The sequence below is a fragment of the Oryx dammah genome, unplaced genomic scaffold (genome assembly GCF_014754425.2).
Source record: "Oryx dammah isolate SB20612 unplaced genomic scaffold, SCBI_Odam_1.1 HiC_scaffold_11, whole genome shotgun sequence".
Taxonomy (NCBI): Eukaryota; Metazoa; Chordata; class Mammalia; order Artiodactyla; family Bovidae; genus Oryx; species Oryx dammah.
The window spans coordinates 7272424-7288864 of NW_024070195.1; the positions used below are offsets into that span (position 1 = coordinate 7272424).

The 16441-nt window shown below is 42.5% G+C and overlaps 1 protein-coding gene across 1 annotated transcript in view; it reads left to right on the forward strand.

Annotated features, from left to right (window-relative positions):
• Positions 1-508: 508 nt before the first annotated feature.
• Positions 509-16441, forward strand: part of TMEM170B (transmembrane protein 170B) — a 40122-nt gene continuing 24189 nt past the window's right edge. Inside the window, exon 1 of the mRNA XM_040249273.1 lies at positions 509-1065. Within this exon, the coding sequence (XP_040105207.1) occupies positions 969-1065 (97 nt within the window). The 5' untranslated portion in view covers positions 509-968. The remainder of the gene's footprint in view (positions 1066-16441) is intronic.

Here is a 16441-nt window from a genome sequence, read left to right on the forward strand (position 1 = left end):
CTGAGCTCCCCGCAGCGTTGGGTCCCGTCCGCAGCCCCAGGCCTAGCGCTCCGGGTACCGCGGGGCGGGGGATTCTCCCAGGGCGCGCGCCCGCGGCCGGAGGGCGGGGCGGGAGGCGGAGGGAAGGAGGGAGGGCGTGGAGGCGGTTCCCTAGGAGCGTCCAATCAGCAGCGAGGGCCGGCGGTGGCGCTAGTGACGTAGGCCGCGCTTCCCCCCGCCCCACTGCGGGGCCGGCTCGGCCCCGCTAGCCACGCGAGCCCGCGCGCGCGAGACGTTGCAGGGGGCGGCGCGGGGGGGAGGAGGAGGAGGAGGGCTTCGGGGCCGGCCTGCTGTCGGAGGGTGGCGGGTCGCGGGAGTGAGCATGCGCGGTGGCTGCGGCGAGGGCGGGGCGGGCGGGTGGCGAGGGGGCCCGTGTGCGCGCGCACGAGCGGCCCGCCGGCGGCCGCGGGTGGAGGGGGCGGGTCCTCGAGTGTCGGCGGCAGGAGGGTGGGCAGGCGGGCGGCAGGAGGGGCCGCGGCCGCCGCCGCCGCCGGCTCGTCCGCGTCGTGGTTCTCGTCGTCCTCGCGCGGTGATGCCTGGGCCCCGTCGGGGGCTGCACCTGCCGGCTGCCCATCACCCCGGCCCTCGCGGCGTGACCTCGGCCTCCTCACGCGCGCCGCGCGGCCCCTGACAGGCCGCGGCCTCCACAGCGCCCCGAGTCCTCCTCGCTCGCGGGCCGCGCGGGGAGAGCGCCCGGCCCCCGCCCCTCGCCGGCCGGCCGTCCTCAATGTCTCCCCGGCGGGGAGGGGGCTGCCTGGGAGACGCGCTGATCGGCCCCCCGGCGGAGGCCCGGCGGCGGCAGCAGCGACCAGCCCAGCGCCCCGAAGCCTCCCCCGGCGGCGGCGGCGTTGGCGGCGGCCTGGAGGAGCCGCACACCCGCCGCCGCCCCCGGAGCCCGAGGAGAGGGCGGCGGGCGCCCCCCGGGGAAGATGAAGGCGGAGGGGGGCGACGCCTCCATGATCAACCTGTCGGTGCAGCAGGTCCTGAGCCTCTGGGCCCACGGGACGGTGCTGAGGAACCTCACGGGTAATTGATGCGCCCGGTGGGGAGCGGGACGCGGCACCGCCCCTCGCCTTCGGGATCCCCGCGCCGCCCTGGCTCCGGAGCTCGCGGCCCCCGGTCCCGGCGTGGAGGATGGGAATGGGACCCGGTCTGTGCCCGTTCTGGGGGCGCCGACTCCGGCCCCACTAGCGCCCCCCGCCCCGGGGCTCCAGAGTGGCTGCAGACAGTCCACGACCCCCGCCTCGCTCCCTCGCGCCCTGCCTCCGTAGTACGCGCGGCACTGCTTTAGCGCCGAGTCTTAGTACACTTAGCCTTTATTTATGCCCCCCCTCACCTGCATACATACACACGCGCGCGCGCGCGCACACACACACACTTCCCCACCTGCATACACACACGCACACACACGCGCTTCTTGCTCTTGCGATCTTTTTCTGATTTAGTTCTTTCTAGCAAATCTCAAGTCGAATGCAGGACTTAAATTACCAGCTCGCATTGATCAGTTTGGTTCAGTTGTTAATTTTTTTTTTTTGCGATGTAAATGACTCCTTAAGTAGATTATATTAGGTCACGGGCTGGACCAAAGTCTAGCGCGTTCTAAGCACTTTTTGCTTTTATCGTATATCTTCTTCTTCTATCTCCTTTTGTCTCTTTCCCTCTGCCCATACTGCCCCTGTGACATTAGATAATTTTGTGCATTTCCCTTCGCAAGTCAAGGCTATCAGGAGGGAATTGGACTTAAAATGTTATAATAATTAACATTAATTTCTGGTTGTAAAAGTGAGCCATAATACTCAGACTTTAAAAATCGAATTTGTAGCTCTGCTTTGTGAAGAAACTTCTGGCTTGGTTACTATAGAAATGCTTGTCTTATACCCTGAATTTACAACATACCCTCTAAAGACAAATGTTTACAGGAAAGTGATTTCAGTTGCGGTTTGATGACCCCTCAGTCCCTGCTTCTCAGTGAAAAATCTTACAGACATACTCAGCATTTAATTCTTGTATAAGATAGCTAATTTTGATAGAGCATTAGTATTTCAAAATGCATTATGTTAAACTGGTTAAGAGGATGACGAGTATTTTATAAATATAACCTGTCTTGATAGGATACATGATATTATAAAATCTGGCATATATGGAATTCAGATATTCATAGAGAAAAATTGAGGGCTGACTTTAAAGGCATTGGGTGTTGCAGGTCAGGAACATGTTTTTAGTCCTGAAAAACCTAAATTGACATAAAAACCATTTTATAATTCAGTTGAATTTTGAGATAGATCGCTTTATCTTGCTTAGGGCTTTCCTTGTATTTATCCACTGTTAATATTTCAAATGTTGTAAAATGAAAAACAAGGATTTGAGTATATGTATTTATATCTGTTAATGACTGTCTTAGCTCATCAGGGGATATTTAGAGGAAAGTAACTTTGGGAACCATAGAGTAAATGTAACTTAACCTCCTGGCCAGAGTTAACAATATTTTGGAATACTTACTTTTAAGATTCTGATTCATTATAGTGGCTTACAGTTCCCATAGGTCAACCATTAGGTTAACAATAGTAGTCTGAACCCACGGTTAGCTCTAATTATCTCCTTATGTAATCTTAATAATCATCAGTTTCTCATTGGACTTTGCCATTTTATAAAGGATATGGGATATGCTGAATATCCAAAACCAGGACTCAGGTGGGACTGAGGAGCATGGGAACCTCTTCTAGGAAATAAATACAATCTCGAGTATGCAAAATTCTGGGAAAATGGAGAAAACAGATTAGAAATAGGCTTCACCACCAGGTGAATGTACCACATGCTAGGAACGGCATCACTGCTAAAAAACGGACTCTGCAGGTGGTGACATTCTGATGTGGCTCCTTATGGCCTTCTCCATGCTGGTGACCTTCCTGATCCCATATGCAGCTTGATCATTAGTTGAGAGATGTTACCTGCAGTGCCATTTAGAACTCAGTCTGTTAAAAAGAAGTAGTCAAACCTGACAAGATAACACTCCTGTTTCTTGAATGCCTGCTATGTATCAGGCACTTTACAAATAATTACTTCTAATCATCAGAATACGGTAGATTGACAAAGAAGCTCAGGGAGGTAAATTAAGTTGACCCACGTCATATAGCTCTAAATGGTTACGTGGGTCTGAAGCCCTGGTCTCTGCCTGCAGAACCACTCCTCCCTTTCCAAGCTGCTTTAGCTACTTCTCTGTCCTCCTCAAACAAGATGAATTACTCGCTTCATCCTGGTACTTCTGCTCCTTGTACATGCTTTTGTTGTCATGGTTTTCAGTTACATTTTCTGTTTTATTCGTGTCTTCGAGACTGTGAGCTTTCTGAAGATTGGGTCCTTGCTGTAATTATGGAATTCTGGAATCCTAGCATGTTATATCTGGCACATAGTATATGCTCAATGCATGTGTTTGAGCTTTTTGACCACAGATGCATGATTAAAACATTCTGGTTGCCTTATTTTTCAGCTACATCTGTTGGAGTGAATGTGCTTTTAAGGAGGACATAAGGTGTTTAAGCAATTTATAGAGATGATTGTCATACCTTTAATACATACAAATGCTATTTTTGCTGCTAATTGCCATTCTTTCATGTGTTTTATTTCATCTTTTCAACCTTTTGAGAGAGGTTAGTGTTTGTCCTTTTATAGATTCAGACATTGAAGTGTAGAGTGCCTTGTTTGGATCAGGTAGCTCATAAGTGAAAACTGCTACTTTTTCAGATTGTGATGACTCATATTAAGTCAGCAGGCATTTTTGTCATCATCATAAACTTGGAAATGAATCTAGAAAGGAGCATAGTGTAGAACCAAGCTGATGTAGATTTTAGATCTAAAGACCAGTTTTTAGAAACTAGTCTAAACTAATACATGTTTAAAAAGTGATAGGAACTAGAAATTAGAACTAGATTAGCATTTTAGAGATAGAAGTTATAAAGTTTGGTCACTTCATTTTAGAATTACTGAAATACACACTGCTGGGACCCAACAGTCATCTAATGACCAGGGACGGGACTAGAACCGATGTTCACTGACTCTCAGTTCTGTACCTTTTGCTTTTATTCCACGTCAGTTCTTAACTCGGGCAGGTCTGACGGATGATAAATCTTAAGGCACGTAAAAGTCGCTGTGTAAGTATTCACCCCAAAGGAGCCCAAGAATGGGTGAATGAAACTAATTTTTTCCAGAAATAAAAGATACTGGACATTGTAAGATATTGACTAGTGATAATAATAGTAATAATCTTTCTAAAATGTTAAGTTGCCATAGTCTCTGTAAAAGTTAGTGACCCATGTGTATTATATATCTAGTTTTAGAAATTATACCAGTTTCTGTCTGTGTTTTTCTCCTTGCAGGAAGACAGTAGTATGGGGATTCCGTATAGAGATTAACCCCTAGAGACCCCATCTTTGTCACTTAGCAACTGTTGCCAGGGTTCTCTTCTGTGTTTGTCACTTCCCGGTGTGTGTGATTCTCAGGATTCCCAAATTGTTTGTTAACTGTATGTAGGTTATATGCTTATTCAGCTCACTCAAGTAGAGAGATACGTGGTTTCCTTCCTTCTCAAGTAGTTTTTTCTTTCTCTGAATACGTCCTGAAGCCCTCCTCCTTGCCACAACTTAAAATTAGAGTCAGTATGTATATACTCTTTCAGTTTTGTGGTTAACCTGACTTTTAAAAAATGATCTACAGTGAAATGTATCCTTTTGCTTTATGTTTATTTTCTTCCCCACCTTGTGTTCCCACCCAAGTTTGGTTGCTAAGAGTTTAGAGAATTTTTTTACTTTTAGAGGCAGGATCCTTAGACCCCTGGATAAACACAGCCCAGTTGGTGTTGGAAAAGGAATAATTGGTCCCCAGGAAAAAAAGTGAAGGTAGGCTGCACCCCTCTCAGTGTCAGCAGCAAATGTGGGCGCTGGTGCTCTCTCCTCTATTGATACAAACACCGAGAGACTGGGAATTCAAACTGGAATGAAGGTCAGAGATCTGTACGTGTGTTTATAAAATATACGTGTACTTATGTTCACTGTATACATACACACTATTATAGTCCCCCTTTAGACTTTGTAGTTGCTAAGCCACTTTAGTGTTAATCGGATTATCAGAAAAAAAGAGGGAAAACAACTTGGTATGTGCTGTGCATATTTGTAATTGTTCACATCTCACACTGGGCTTCCCACGTGGCTTAGTGGCAATCTGCCTGCCAAGCAGGAGACTAGGGCTTCGATCCCTGAGTCGAGAAGATCCCCTGGGGCAGGAAAGGGCAACCCGCCCCAGTATTGTTGCTAAGGAGATCCAATGAACAGAGGAGCCTGGTGGGCGCTACAGTTCGAGGGGGTCACAAAGAATTGGACAGGACTGGATGACTAAACAGCAGCAGCACCGCAGGCTCGTGCAGCGAGCACCTTTCTTTGGCGGCGCTCCCAAACAGGTTTGCGTCCCTCGGTGTTACCCTGTATTCTAATGTCCCGTTCCTAAATGATCTATAACAGCAGGTGAGTTTATGTAGGTAAAATTATCTCAAATGTCCACTTCCAGATATGGTTTGAAACTGTAGTGTTTTTTAAAATTATTTATTTTAATTGGAGGCTAACTGCTTTACAGTATTGTAGTGGTTTTTGCCATACATGAATGGCATGAATCAGCTATGGGTGTACATGTGTCCCCGATCCTGAACCCCCTTCCCACCTCCCTCCCCATCCCATCCCTCAGGGTTGTCCCAGAGCACCAGCCTTGAGTGCCCTGTCTCATGCATTGAACTTGCACTGGTGATCTGTTTCACATATGGTGATATACATGTTTCAGTGTAAATGTAGTCTTAAAGACAGTGTGCTACTTTTCAGTATTTGTGCCTGATCCCCAAATTCACTTTTTCTGAAAACATGAACAATCCCTTATTCTTTTGTGGTGCCGAGCCAATTAATAAGTGACTTTTACTCTATAGGATTTTGTCATTTGGAAGACCTAGCTATATATTTGGATCAAGAATGAAGCCACTATCATTTTTCAAAACTTAGAATTGTCATCTTCAGGTTTTTACTTTCTTAATTCCCACCTCATTATCTTTGAATGATGCATCTGTATCTTCTGGCAATACCACGTCCGAAGTCCAGATATTTCTTAAACCTAAAGCAATTTCCAGATAAGTCTTGAGACTATGTAGGCTATGAGTTTGATTCTTGAATGTTAACTATCAGAATATAAATGCATTTCTCTTTTCTTACTTAGTGATTGGAAGGAATGACCAGAAAAGTAAGATAATTCACAAAGAGGACTGGGAATAGCTGGAGATATTTTTCCTGTAGAAAGGAATCCTAAACAGAAGAGGAAGGATGAGGCAGAGATGGGGAAGAGGAATTGGAATCAGGGTAGGAAACTGGTATTCAGAATGGTCCGAGGTAAGAGGAGAGCCCAGAGAATTCAGAACCACTGAACTTACCTTAGAATCAGATGAATAATTCTAATGAGGCCCTGTTTACTGAACACCTACTGCACGTCAGGTCCTGTGCAAAACATTTCGCATGCATTTCACTTCCTATAATCAAAGTGGCCGTATAATGTATTGTTTCATTAAATGTTTGTAGGGGATTTATACTAAAAAGTGGCATCTAGCATTTTCAAGGGTCAATTTTGTTGGGTATTTCTTGATCTTGAGTGATTTGCCAGTCTCTGTGGTAAACACTGATAAACAAAAATGAAAATGTCAGTCATCCATAAGGAGTTCATAGTGTAGAAATGCTAACTAACCTTCAGGTTAATAGTACTCTGGTGGTTTGTAGAGTTCAGAGAGAACCAAATAATGGGACTTGGAAGTCAACAGAAGAGGTAGAGAGTAGAGAAAGAATGTGTTTAAGGAATGATGGAGATGGAGGAGAGGATGTTACCTGCTTTTAGGATGGTTCAGGATACTACCAGGTTTTGATTAAATTTAAAGTATAATATTACTTTTGGGTATTATGTATAGTGAGTCAGTTTTCATTTTAAAATTCTCTCCCTGTCCCATCCCCTTCCATGAATGACTGTAATCCAGCATGGTTTCTAAATCTTGCTACATGTCATAGTTACTTTGGGCTGGTTAAGGGCACAGTCCACAGCCCCAGTCCACAGCTATGATTCGAATTAGGACCCTTGAGAACATAGTCTAGGAAGGTACATTTTAAACTAGCTCTTGAGGTGATTTTTTGGGGGGCTTCCGTGGTGGTTCAGATGGTAAAGCACCTGTCTGCAATGAGGGAGACCCAGGTTCGATCCCTGGGTTGGGAAGATCCCCTGGAGAAGGAAATGGCAGCCCACTACAGTAGTCTTGCCTGGAGAATCCCATGGACGGAGGAGCTTGATAGGCTACAGTCCATGGGGTCTCAAAGAGTCGGACACAATTGAGTGACTCTACTTTCTAAGGTGATTTTAGTATTCAGAGCTCAAGGATTGGGAATACCAACTTTTTAAAAATTAAGCTTTTTTGTGATATTTTAACTGTCTTGTGATATATAATGCAATCTAAATATGGAGTGTGTAGTATAGCTAAAGATTTATTAAAATTTCAACATAAGTGACTCATTTCCAGGAGGATGCTATAACCCAGTTTTTTAAAAAGTGACTGCCTTTTAACATTAGAGGATAATATTGTGTGTTTAGTCACTCAGTTGTGTCCAACATTTTGTGACACCATGGACTGTAGCCTGCCAGGCTCCTCTTTCCAAGGGGATTCTCCAGGCAAGAATATTGGAGTGGGTTGTCATGCCCTCCTCCAGGGGATCTTCCCAACCCAGAGGTTGAACTCAGGTCTCCCACATTGCAGATGGATTCTTTACCATCTGAGCCACCAGGAAAACCCAGAGGGTAATATTAGAATTTACCTTAAAAAAAATGTTTTATTTATATGAGCTATTAGCAACAGAGAAAAATTCTTATTAAATGGTATTTTAAAAGAAATCCTAAGCACTTTAGTTATATTTAATATGAAGTTATATTTAATATGAAGTTTATATATATGGGAGAACTAAATATTAACAATGTTTATGTAAATATTTACATGATGTGCAGGTATCAGAACTTGCCCCCTACTAGAATGAATTGGATCCTGCTAGACTTTTGTATGCAAATGAAGGGTCTAAAGAAGTGATAGGATCCTTGAGTTTATGAGTCAATAAACTGAGTTTTATCCTTGAATGCTATTAATTTGCTCTTATACTTGAAAAACCACATATTTAACCAGGCCTCTGTTTCCTCATTTATAAGACAATCCAATGACAACACTTTTCATGTTGATGTTAAAGGAAAAATGATCTAAAAATATTAATAAGAAAAAAGTTGAGAGATTTTATTGTGAGTTAAGGAAAACATTTACCCATTTGCATATAAATTTGTTTTTTTAATCTTTAAAATTAAGCTTTCTTTTTGAAGTGGGGCTTCAGACCTTTAATATTGCTAATTTGTAGAGTGAGGTTTGTTTTTGTTTTAGTTGCTCCATGGACTGTAGCCCACCAGGCTCCTTTGTCCATTGGATTTCTCAGGCAAGAATACTGGAGTGGGCTCTCATTTCCTTCTCCAGGGCATCTTCCCAACCCAGGGATCAGACCTACGTCTTCTTCATTGCAGGCAAATTCTTTACCTGTGAGGTTTAAGACCTAGAAAAATCTTGGTGCTCTAAACACCACTTAATAATTAGTTTTTAGAATTGGGCTTTCTTAAAACTTGATTTAGGAAACTCTGGATTCAGTATCTGAAGATCCCTTCCAGTTCTGAGATGATCTGTCTTTGTTTGTCTTTTAACCTCAGTGGAGCATGACTGCTTCCTCAGCATTGCTATCATCCTGTCAAAGCTGTGACTCTTCTTACCAGGCCTGTGCATTATTTGTTTTCCCCATTGTGCTTTCATTAATATCTTCTGCTCTGTCCTTCATTTGGACTCTTATTTAGATTTAACTTTAGAAATTTGTTACATTGAGAGTTTCATTAGAAGATATGCTCATTGATGTGAAGAGTTCCTATTTCAGTTTTCACTGTAAATATCCCTTGGAAATACTGTATCATGAAGGTGTAAAACATTTTATCAATCCCTGAAATGATGTTTTTTTTAGTTCAGTGACTAACTCAAACAAATACATTGTTACTGATTTTCTTTTTTTTTTTGGTAGGATGTATAAGATGCTTAAAGGTGTATAAATAATAACAATGGAAACTAATGTATATTGTTCTAAATTCATAATAGACTCAGATTTTGACATTTGATCCTATACATTTATAACTATGTAACTAATCAGTTATGAAAAGAGCAAATTGGCATTTTTTCGGAAGATAGTGCTATTTTGAAACTATTTTAAATAGCCTTGAACTGATTTTTTAAATAAAAAATGATGTTCTGTTTTAAAAACTTGTTTTTCTAAGAATATTCTTTTTTCTGTTCAATGATGAGTACTGTAATTTACAGTTTAAAATTATATAATTAGTCGATAAAAAGGTAATTTAGTTTAAGTAGGTAATAAACAGTATTGTGATAAGCTCTGAGAGAGGCAGTATTCTAAAGTAGCTCTTGAAGGTGTCACAATTAAAATTTCAAACTAATGTGTTTGCCCTGTTTTAAGAAGTAGAAGCAGACAGCTATTAAATATCTATCATAGATTTAACTTCTCCTGCGTTAAATGAGGCTTCAAGTGAACAAACGCAGCAGCTTATTTTTAAATCAAGTTAAAATATTAGAGTGATTAAAAATAAAAAATAATATATTTTAACTTTCTTTGTTGCTCATGGCTTTGTGGAGAGTTAGGTTCTCATTTCATGTTACCCTGCTGTCTGAAGAGCTTCCTTTAATATGCCATGTAGTACAAATATGCTGGCAGTTAATTCTCCCAGTTTTGTTTTTTCTGGAAAAAAACTTCATTTCACCTTCAGTTTTGAAAACAATTTCTCTTGAATATAGGTCCTGGCTTTGCAGTTTTTTTTCCCTTTTAGTCTTCTGAAGTGTTACTCTAGTTTGTCTTCTGATTTGATGGTTTCTGATGAGAAGCTTGTGGTACTTTTTAATCTTTGTCCCTTGGTAATACGTCTCTTTCCTCTCTTTTTCCCCTTATGTCTTCTTCAGTATTTTCCTTTATCTTTGGTTTTAGGTCACGTTACGGTGGTGTATCTAAGTATGATGCTTGTGTGGTTTATTTTTGCTTTATTGTTTTTTTACTTCTTTCGGGTGGTCTTATCTTGCTTGGGGTTCTCTGGGAGTGTTAGATTTGTGGTTTGATATCTTTCATCATTTTTTGGCTTTTCAGCCAATATCTATTTAAGTATTTTTCTTCTGCATGATCTCTTCCTTCTCCATCTGGGTCTCCAGTTACATGTATGTTAAACCATTTGAATTGTTGCATAGCTCTTGTATGGTTCCTCTTTTCCCTCCTCCTCCTTCCTTTTTCTCATTGTATTTTAATTTGAGTAATTTCTGTCGGTCAACCTTTATGTTCGCTGATAGTTTATTTTTTACATTTTTTATTGAAATACAGTTGATTTACAGTGTTGTGTTAGTTTCAGGTTTACCACAAAAGGATTCAGTTATACAGATAGATTGTTTTTTAGATTCTTTTCCATTATAAGGTATTATAAGATACTGAGTACATCCCTGTGTTATATAGTAGGTCCTTGTTGGTTACCAGTTTTGTGTATAGTGCTGTATATATTTTAATCCCAGACTCCTAATTTATCCTTCCCTCTCTTTCCTTTTGGTAACCGTAAGTTTGCTATGTCTATGAGTCTATTTCTGTTTTGTAAATAAGCTCATTGGTATCATTTTTTGTTAGATTCCATATATAAGCAATATCATATGACGTTTGTCCTTCTCTGTCTGGCTTGGTTTCCTGAATGTGATGATCTCTAACATTATTCCATTCTCTTTATGGGTGAGTAATATTCCATCGTGCATATATACTTCATCTTTTGTATCCATTCATCTGTGAATTGAAACTTAGGCTGCTCCCATGTCTTGACTCTTGTAAACAGTGCTGCAGTGAGGAGTTCACCTATTCTTAGCTCAACTGTGTCGAGTTTACTGGTGAGCCCACTGAAGGAGGTCTTCATCTTTGATATCACGTGTTTTTGTTTGGTTTTTGTTTTGTTGAGGATTTTTGTTTTCTTGAGGATATTCATTTGACTTTTTCTCGGACTTTCGGTCTCTCTGCTGAACCACCCCCATCTGTTCATGTGAGTTGTTCACCTGTTCCATGACTGTCTTTGACATATTGGTTATAGTTAAAGTCCCTGTCTGCTCATCTGAGTCTGATCACTTAGTTTTTTGATGATGAATTGTTTTTCTTATATTTGAGAGTGTCTTACACTTTTTATTGAATTCAGGCCTTCACATGTATAACGGTAGTGACTGAGGTGAATCACATTTGTGCCTGGAAATGGGCCTCCTCTGCTAGCCAGGTGGGGTTCAGGTTCATTTAACTGACTCAGGAGCGCTCCGAGTTTGAGCTTTCTTGCTAGCGGTTAGGCTTCCAGTTCTCTAGAAGGTGGTGTTGCGCATTGTGCGTGGGGCGCGGGCCAGTGCTGTGGGGTCGTTGTGGTGTTAGTGCTGCGTTGCCAGCATTTAGCCATCTCTGCAGGCCCACGACCTGCCTGGGAGAGATTTTCCCACACACGTTCCCCCGGTCACAGCCTTGCTGCTCATGACTTGGTGTCAACTTCTCGTCAGTCTCCTGCCTGAGATCCTGAATTTCCAGGGAGTGCTCGGTAGAGGCCAGAGGAAGAGAGCTTACGGGACCCTGTGCTTTCCCGTGTCACTTACACCAGGCTGACAGGTTAACCACACACCTGAACTTCAACTTTCAGTTAGAATTTCAGCTGATCTTTCCCACTCACATGGTACCCGTTTGTTGCTCCTGTGCTTTGCCACAGGAGACCCTTTCCTTGGAGGGTCCCTCTTTGGAATTCATGTTACTGTGTTATCTTGCAGGGTCACCTGACTGGTAGGCTTAAAAAAGCTGTAATTTTGTAGTTTATCTTCTTCTCATTGTTAGGGTAACAATGACATTCCTTATAGTAAGTTTGATTCACACTTGTATCTAATAACAAAATTGTTTTAGTAATCATAGATTTAAAATTTGACAAGTCACACAGTTAGGAAGATTAGAGATACTAAAAATTTGAGATTTACTCTTTTTTAAAAACACATCCCATAATATAAATGTATAGGTGATCTTCACATTTTTCTGCTTGACATTTTCTTGCCTTTAGCTTCTTTACTGTTTGCTGCTCATCAACATTTGAATATACTGCAGATGTACCGAATATATTTCCCATGTTTACATACCTGACGGCCTGTGCTCTATTCAACTGTGTCTGTAGCAGGAATCGGGGAAGCCAGACATCGCATCTCCTCTCCTCCATCATCCAGACTGTCAGCCAGTCCAGATATTTCACATTCTTTTCAACCCTCTGGCCATTGCCTAAATCCAGGCCTCAGTTTCTCTTTGGATTCTTGAAACATTCTGATATTCTCTCATCTCCATCTAGTCCCTCTCCCATATCTGCCAGAATAATTAATTTGTTTTAAAAGATAAATGTGATTGTATCACTTCCTTGTTTAAAGTCTTTCATTGGCTCATTATTACCTTCAGCCTTTGTGATGAAGTCTATATCTGTAGGGTCTATAAGCAGCCTCCCCTCCCCAACAAAAGCCACTCTGGCCCCAGCCCACGTTGTAATCCAGAGTATCTTCTCTCGGTATTTCTTGGCAGTAGCCGAGCCGAACCGGAGGTTGTTGGGCCTGAGAACCAGCCAGGCCTGAGAACCATGAACCATTCTCCACCCCCCACCCTCGTCCATCTCCAGTATGTTTTATCATTCAGTTCAGTGGTTCAGTCCTGTTTATTAACAATTCAGGTGGTAACAGATTCTCTTGGGATCTTTCTTGATATTTCTTCCTCTGGTTTTTTGTCCCTGTGATAATATGTGCCCCGAAGTAAGGTGGTTGTTAGGACTCATGGATCATACTCTGCCAATCCCTACTCTAGGTGATTCTCAGATTATGAAGGCATCATCTCCCGAAATTAAATGAGCCGCCAGTGTGGGACACATCCCCAAGACAGAGAGATCGCATGTCAGAAACTAAGGGGAGCAGTTGCCACACCTTTGATTTGCTGGAAGCTTGAGACAACTCAGTTTGAACACAGATGAGTTAAACATACAGTGAGGACTATTTCTGTTAAGAAGAGAGAAACTATGAGCAGCCCCCAAGTTTAGTCTTACTGGTGTATTATAGTCACCTCAAGGCTTAGAGTATGTTGAGTACATGAATTGTTCAGTATGATTTTGTTAGAAGGGTTAGATCCACTATAGAGGATTAAAGATTATATTTAGTGTTTGTCTAGAAAGATACGTTTTTGTTGTTTTTATGCCTTTGGGATTTTTTTTAATAGGTACCTCATGTGTAACCTTAGCCTAGAGCAGTGATTTCTGTCTTTATTGCATGTCATGATTGATAAAGGCAGTGAAAACAGAGTTGTTTAGGTCCCCCGTCTAATAGTTTCAGCTGCTCTGTGGGTAATTCTTGTGAGCAGCCTGGGTTGAGAAGCAGTGGCCTCACAGAGCATCTTCTCCTTTGATGAATTCTAGAATGAAAAGCTATTTTTAAAAGACAGTATATCTGCAGTAAAACAAATAGAACTTCAGGCTGGTTGCTAAAACATAACCAGTGAAGAGTAAAATAATATCACGCATATCCTCTCTTATTTTTAGAAGATAGCCATTATTTTCTGTTTTTCTCTGTACCTATTATTTTTAACAAATATGGGGTCATACAATATGTACCATTCTTTGAATTGTTTTTACTTGGTTAAATATACTCTAGAGAAAATTATTTCCCAGAAATAATTTTGTCCAAGGATTAAAAACAAAAGCACAGAAGATAATTTCTAGTGACTTGGCAACCAAGGGCTGATGAGAGATCCAGGCTGGGAGTGAGGCTATTTCTAGTATTGCTTGAAGCTGAAACAGATCACAGCTCCCCTGCTTCTGATCCCACTGAAGGTAAACACACACAGACACAGACACAGACACACACAGACACACACACAGACACACACAGACACACACACACACACAGACAGACACACACACACAGACACACACAGATACACACACAGACACACACAGATACACACAGACACACACACACACAGACACACACACACACACGTGTTTCATTCTAGAATTCATCAAAGGAGAAGATGCTCTGTGAGGCCACTGCTTCTCAACCCAGGCTGCTCACAAGAATTACCCACAGAGCAGCTGAAACTATCTCTAGATGACGGACCTAAACAACTCTGTTTTCATTCCCTTTATCGAGGCCCTGATTGAAGGGATGGCATGCTTCTGTTTTGTAGAGTGTTTTTTGATTATTTTTGTTTTGTATTTTGTTTAGCACCAGCAGAAGCCTCCCTCTGGCTTCCTCCTTTCCTTGTTGCTCAGTTGCTGGAAGCACAGGTTAGGCGGGGCATGAGTGGCAAGAGCAGACTGGGCCTCAGGGTTGTTCACGTGAGCCGTGCAGTGCACACCGATGGAAAAAAGGTGGTCCCCCTCCTCTCCTGGTCTCAGCACCTCTTCCTTCTCTGGGGCGTCTGTCTTTGCTCTACTCTTAGGGGCCTGCAGTTAGTTCTCCAGGTGTCCTGCATTTGCAGAAGTGAGTCAGGCCTTAGACAGACTTGTTTATCCAGGTCTTCAGAGGCCCTCCCTGTTCACTGATGGGGTGGTTGGTATTGATCTATCAGGTAATTTAAAATAGTAGTAACAACATGCAACCTAAATTAATTCTAGATATTCTGAGCAGCATTCAGGTTTTTTTTTTCTGTGATAAATAGTGTGATTAAAAAAAAGAAGAAGAAACATAAAAATAAATTTGAGTTTGGGTAGTTTGTGCTCCAGAGAAGGCGATGGCACCCCACTCCAGCCTGGAAAATCCCATGGACAGAGGAGCTTGATGGGCTGCAGTCCATGGGGTCACGAAGAGTTGGACACCGGACATGACCGAGTGACTTCACTTTCACTTTTCCCTTTCCTGCATTGGAGAAGGAAATGTTCTTGCCTGGAGAATCCTGGGGACGGGGGAGCCTGGTGGGCTGCCGTCTGTGGGGTTGAGCAGAGTTGGACACGACTGCAGCGACTCAGCAGCAGCAGTTTGTGCTCTGTCTGCTTGAGGGGTGATCCTGGCCTGATCCTTACAGGACTGTTTGAGATTCTGCCTTTTGGTTATATCGTTCTTTGATATCTGGGGATTTTATAAGACATTAGACTTAAAAATTTACTTTTCTTAATTACTAGGCAAATTTATTGTTGAGGTCAGTAGCTGTATAGTCAGTAGGCAGACAACATAACTTAATAATGTCCAATAATTCCTGTTCATAGTGTTACATACAGTCAAGAAATTTTTCACCCCACCTGCATGACAAGGACAACAAAGAAAAGTGCTTTGGGGGCTCAGTCTGGTAAGAAGCAGGCTTGGGGATCAAGGCAAATGCCTGATGCCTGCCTCCTCTTATTAAGAGCAGGCGCCTGCTGCAGAGCCTTCCCTCATCTCAAAGCTCCCTTGATGAAAACCTCCCCACCCCCTATTTTTGTTCTGTTATATTCTCACTTTGTTAGATTCACTCTGAAAAGTTATATCTTTTAAAATACAAATATCATCTGGGCAAATGAGTGCTTTTGTCTTTAATGTATTTATTATAAATTGAAGCTATTTGTTTGGGAGCGACAGCATGAAAGCATTGTTTCCCTGAAAACTGAGAAAGAAGCCTCTGAAAGGCAAGCTTTGTCTGTTTTTCCTTAATCACGAGCGTCTCTCTCTTCTGCCATAGAGAAGCATGCGTAGTACTTTAACACAGAGATTTATCAGACTTCTCTTCCTTGAAATTGTCAGTCCATTCTAAGTGTCAATTCTTATGAATTTGGCAGGGTGAAACTGATTTTTTTTTTATATATATAAAATCTGTTTGCTATATATCCTCCCTTTTAAAAATTCAACCTTTAATTTGGAGATAATTGTAGATTCCCATGCAGTTGTGAGAAATAATACAGAGAGAACCCATGTGGCCTTTATCCCAGTTGAAAAGTGAAAGTGAAAGTTGCTCAGTTGAGTCTTGACTGTTTGCGACCCCGTGGACTATACAGTCCATGGAATCCTCCAGGCCAGAATACTAGAGTGGTTAGCCATTCCCTTCTCCAGGGATCTTCCCATCCCAGGGGTCACGCCCAGGTCTCCCGCATGGCAGGCGGATTCTTTACCAATTGAGCCACAGGGGAAGCCCAAGAATGCTGGAGTGGGTAGCTTGTCCCTTCTCCAGTGGATCTTCCCGACCCAGAAATTGAACTGGGGTCAAATGGCAGTCCACTCCTGCACTCTTGC